The sequence below is a fragment of the Gadus macrocephalus genome, chromosome 10 (genome assembly GCF_031168955.1).
Source record: "Gadus macrocephalus chromosome 10, ASM3116895v1".
Lineage (NCBI taxonomy): Eukaryota > Metazoa > Chordata > Actinopteri > Gadiformes > Gadidae > Gadus > Gadus macrocephalus.
Genome location: NC_082391.1, coordinates 15810916 through 15816343, shown reverse-complemented (window position 1 = coordinate 15816343; position 5428 = coordinate 15810916). Strand labels below are relative to the sequence as shown.

Genomic DNA, 5428 nt, shown 5'->3' with positions numbered 1-5428 from the left:
AAGAAGAGTGTTGGTGAACATGTGCTGCTCGTCCCCCCCGTGGAAGTACAGGCAAACCTGAGCCTTCACTGGGTTACATCGCCCTCTAGTGTCCTTATCAAAAAGTGGGGGTTTTGAGGCGAAATCTGAGTTACCATATGCAAAATGAGAAACACCCAGGAAAATAAAACGCAAGAAGCATTTTTGTAGAAAAAGTTTAACACACAAAACAGGCATGTGCTATATAAAATGATTTTCATTCAATGGACCACTTTACTTTTTGCAAGCTAAATATCGATCAGAGCATACTTGTTGCTATATAATAATGGTAGGCTATCTCTTTAGGTGACTATAGCCAGTGCAGTTTACTATAAAATGATCGCTCTCACTCCCTCTTATATAAACATCTCACTCTCCTCCCTTCCCTCTCTGTTTCTCTTCAGTCCCATCAGCCTCCACTCCAGGATACATCACTGAGGTTTCTTCTTGAGTTTAGCTTTGGCCGCCACTTGAACCGTGGTGGAGGTGGACTTGGCCCCCTGTAGGTTCTCAGCCGTGCAGGTGTACGTCCCGTGGTCCACCTCCCTCACCTCGTCCACCAGCAGCACGGACTGGATCTTCTGCCTGACCCCTGGACCCCCTGCCACAGGGGTCCTGATCTCCTGGGTGTACAACGGCCTGCCGATCTGCCGAGACATCACAAGGAACCCAGGTCAGGAGATACATGAACGGATCATGGATCCAGCTCCTGAGACAAGACCGCTTGTGATGTTCTTAAAGGGGACGTATTGTACCAGCAGGTGTGAGTGTGATTAGCCAACACAAGCCCGTCTCTTCTGACATCACTAGTGGGCGTGTCCACCTACATGTGTGCTGGATAGATCAGTCTACCAGCCTACCTAGTGGACTGTAGCAAACGTCATACATCTAGGTGGCCAGGCCCACCTGTGATGTCAGAAGAGGCTTGTAACGGCTAGTCACACTCACACCCGGTGGTATAATATGCTGCACCGCCCACCATGACTCGTTCAAAACCCTTAAAAGGTGTTTGCTGTAGTGGAGTGGTAAACATCTTCATGTGGAGGTTAATTTGATAGGCCTAGTCATTAAAAGATACAGTCCCGGAAAATGGTAATGATTTGTTCTAGGGTCTCCTATATCCGACCTGCTGTCCAGGGTACTCCCAGGTGAAGTCTATGGCCACCTCGGTCTCCCCCACCACGGTGCAGCTGACCCTCAGGTTGTCCCCCGCCGTCAGAGAGCTGCTCGAGGCCTCGATCGCAGGGGCCGGCACCGCCATGGGGTCTGGGGAGGGGAGAGATACAGGGTTAGGGTTTGGGTTTATGTTTTAGGGGGAGGTTTGTTAGGGTTTGGTTTTAGGGTGAGGGTTTTGGTATTGTCTTTCTGGGTTAGGACCGACTGATTTATTATTACAATATCGGAGCACCTTAGCACTATCACCTCCCAGGACGGGGCCCACAGTCCCAGGACGGGGCCCACAGTCCCAGGACGGGGCCCACAGTCCCAGGACGGGGCCCACAGTCCCAGGACGGGGCCCACAGTCCCAGGACGGGGCCCACAGGTCTATCCTCATTAATGACATGAATGTCTGTACATTTGTATCAATGTATTCATATTAATATTATTTATTTCTTATAATATAAATAATACAAATAGAATATTAATTAAAACAATAACATGAAAATGCTGTAGAAACGTTAATAATGACTTTCGGTTGCTGTGCATCAATTAGTTACAATAGATAATTAAATAAATACATAAAATAATAAATATGTTATGCATCACAGTCAATAGTTCTGTAACTAAAATTTCTGACGTTCTCGGTGGTGTGGTGGGGGGAGGAACTCACAGTTGACGTAGATCAGCATGTACTTGGTGGAGGCCTGCCTGAGGTTCCCCAAGCTGGCCACACAGTACAGAGAGCCGGCGTGCTGGGGCCGCGGCCGGTGGATGGTGAAGCCCCCCCGGGTGCTGAAGGTGATCTCCGCCCCGTCCACCGGCACCTCGGCCGGGGGGAACTCCCGGTGCAGGGACACCGCGGCCCCGGGGGACGTCACCTGGCAGGGCAGCCGCGTGGGCCAGTTGGTGCGGAGCTGGATCACCTCGTAGTAGTTGGACGACGGCACAAACAGCTCCTGTGGATCTGCGGAAGAATACAAAAAAAATACAAAATGGTAGGGAAGTGGCACGATAATTATTTATATCATGGACAGCTCGATAAATAAAACAAGAAACTAAATATAGATAAATATAAATAAAGGAAATCAAATTTAGTAGAAATTGAATGAAGTTTATACCACCCCCCCCCCCCCCCCCCTTGCCCCAACCCCACCTTCTCTCATTGGTTTCCTCGTTAGTTAATTACACTCCACCTGTGTTCATTACTGATTAGGTTCACCTGTGCACTCCTCAATTTAAGGTCTGCCCATTTCTGCCCCACTTGGTCAGTTTGTTTCAGTTCTATATTTTTTGTCTTTATGTTCTCCTTGAACCCTGTTATTCGATCAACAAGGACATGAGGCGAATTTCTACGCTTTAATGGAATCATCGGTACAATTGAACCATGGTCTGATGTTAGCCCCAAACAACGGTCACAGAGTATCCGTTTTGTCATATACCAGCGAAGAAGACGAAGACTTTGACGGCCTTGTCGTACTCCTTCCTACAGTCAGTCTCCTCGCAGTACATGGGGTAGCAGGTGTACTCCCCTGTATCGGCCCCCGTGCTGTTGACCAGAGACAGCGTCCCGTATCTCTGGTGTTGGACCGTTCTGTGGAACCACAACAAAACACAGCCATCAGGCCCCACCTGCTGAATCTTCCAGGAGACTATGGCAGCTGAGTCATCCCTCGTTTGAGATTCAGGTACACCTTATCTAATCTTTAAAGACCGATCATCTTTAAATCTTATCCAGATTTAAAGTTTATCACTGGTTACACAAAGATAAAGCCTAGATGGGTTTACTTAAGATATCAGAAACATTGATACTCATTTAAACTATTCAGTGCAGATGTATAGATATTAAAGGCAGGAGAGTAGTGTATGTTGGATACCGGCTATGGGGTGTCCACAGCCTTAGGTACTGTAGGCATCCTTTAGCAAGATACCAAGCCCATATCTGCTCCATAATGACATGAATCTGGAACTCGGTGGCTTTTGATAAAAGCCAAATGGCTGGTCATAGTAAAGGGGTACCTTAGCCTCCCCTCATTATCCTCCTCCAGATAGGGGGGTACGCTCCACTGGACAGGTGTGCCTTTACACCTGAGCTCCAGAGCATCTCCGGCCCGCACAGTGAGTGTGTCCCCCACCCGCTGGAACCGGCCCTTCTTCAGCACCTGACCAGGGGCGTGACATCCCCCCCCAGATAAGAGTCATAATAAGCAGGAAACCATAGTGTGTGGGTTGAGGTGTGCGACGTGTCGCTTCTATGGAAAAGAAATTAAGGATAATAATGACCTCAATAAATCATTGTTCATGGACTTTAACATTTGTAATAAGCTCCCATAAATGATTTGATAAGATAACACCATTTTAAATTCCCGAAGGGTAATTCAGGTGTCACAGTAGCGAAGGAACAGTCCAATTCAAACAAGAGGAGATCTAATTGAAATAAAGCAGGAAAAAATGTAATAGTTAACAATTATTCGCCGTGGGCGAAGTGAACAGCGGGGAATAGCCTCATAGTGGGGGCTATTCCCCGCTATTCACGGAGCCTGAGGTGAATAATTGTTTTAGTATATGAACACTCCGAAAAATAACAATAATAAAAAATATCGCTTTTTGCATTTATTTGTTTTTACTAGCGGTTTATTTGTTTTTATTAGCGTGACAAGACGACCGTCGCCATTAGAAAACGATATCCGAGTCTGAGGTCTCAATCATGGGATATTATTGCCCATCCCGAGATAGCGTACCGATCGAATTGCGCCTTCTTAGGAGGTTCACGTGTCTCATATGCTAAAGGGCAATATCTGAGATGTGATGTACAAAATAAATTGAATGTAATAAAAACGGTGGAATATACCGTGGCACAATGATATTGCGTTAACAATGCATTGCGTATAAAGCTATCACCTCTAGCCTAAAGGGGGACCTGATACCTGTGTTAGTAGGGTCAGTGCGGGGGCCGTAGCTTTGACCTTGGCTTTAGCCACGACGGCCCTTGGGCCTTTCTTTGTCTCCTTTCCTAGCTTAGCTTTAGGAGCCTTGGGCTTCTTCCCAGAGGTCGTCTTTGGTTCTTCGGCATCTCCTTGACAGTGTCCTAGACGGTAATGTATGGACATCATCATTATCAATAATGCACCTAGGCCAAATGTGAACAGAGGAAGCTTGGTTCACTCCTGATAATCATCCTGAATTTGCCTTTCGTTTCACTTCATAATTCACCAAAATAAATTCAAAGTGGGATGGAATTGAGGGGTTGGAACCTGGACACCTTCCAAAATAACATTAACATTATCGTAGAAAAATTGAAATATAATATACTGTAATTGCACTATGCTTATGTACATTACACACAAGTTAACAAGTAAAACCTACAATCTAAGTTCCCTGCCAGTATAGAATTTAAGCCTGAGTTTAACATCTCCTGCTGTTATGTTATCGCAGGAATGCATGTTGCCTGCATCATGCTGGTAGGTAACAAGTGTAGCCTACTTACCAAACTCCAGGATCAGAGCACAAATCCAGAGAGAGCACAACACTGACCTCCATATGGGCACAAGCATGACCGATGGATTATTATAATTATTAATAACAAAGCAGCCTACGGATTATCAGGTTCACTCGGTTCAACCCAGTTTATCAGAAGGACACAGAGCAGGAGTCAAGAGACGAGGGAAGGAGAGAGGCAGAGAATGCGGGGATCAAGGGAGAGAGCAGGAGCGCGAGCAAAATGAGTGGTCAGCTGTTTATCGGAATTACACAAATTCCTCCTCCTGAAAGTGGCGTTAGAACCCCAAATTCCTCCAGATGGGCTCAATGGAGCCTTTCAAGCCGCTGTGGACCAATGAGGGCCTCTGGATCAGTGGCCCCTCCGTCTGGAATGGCGGGACCTGTTTGCTTAGCTGTTACACTGGACGTGAAGCGGCAGCGTGGCTCTCTCTAGAAGTCTCTGTAAACAGTTTACACCTGACAAATAACAGCTTTTCAAGTAGCCTTCAAGTATTCGTGGTCGTTCGGTAAATAATTCTATCGACACATATGCTTGGAACCGGGACGAGGGCTTTCGATGCAGCATAAAGTGTATTTTCTACTGTAAGCGGGGCTTCTGTTAATTATTTCACATTGCCTTTGTATTGATGAGTTGTACAGTGTAACCTATAGGCCGGGTTGTGGAATTTAACCCATGTTATATACATTCCACTGTGGTTACCATGAAAATCATTAACATGCCACCTCAAAGTCCCCGTCCCCCTCTTTCCTG

General features: G+C 46.4%; 1 protein-coding gene across 1 annotated transcript; it reads right to left on the bottom strand.

The window, feature by feature from the left end:
* Nucleotides 1–178: 178 nt before the first annotated feature.
* Nucleotides 179–5404, bottom strand: LOC132465892 (platelet-derived growth factor receptor-like protein). Its single transcript, XM_060062780.1, has 7 exons — nt 4664–5404; nt 4104–4264; nt 3196–3338; nt 2619–2770; nt 1850–2143; nt 1145–1284; nt 179–665 (listed from the first exon to the last, which is right to left on the bottom strand). Exons 1-7 carry the CDS (start codon nt 4728–4730, stop codon nt 450–452), a joined length of 1173 nt encoding a protein of 390 aa, XP_059918763.1. The 5' UTR covers nt 4731–5404; the 3' UTR covers nt 179–449.
* Between the last annotated feature and the right edge of the window lie 24 nt (nt 5405–5428).

Coding starts and splice junctions, on each gene's coding strand:
- LOC132465892 (XM_060062780.1), bottom strand. CDS start 4,730: ATGCTTGTGCCCATATGGAGGTCAGTGTTGTGCTCTCTCTGGATTTGT. Junction 4,265..4,663: donor TGCTCTGATCCTGGAGTTTG/GTAAGTAGGCTA, acceptor ATTACCGTCTAG/GACACTGTCAAGGAGATGCC. Junction 1,285..1,849: donor CATGCTGATCTACGTCAACT/GTGAGTTCCTCC, acceptor TCCCCTCCCCAG/ACCCCATGGCGGTGCCGGCC.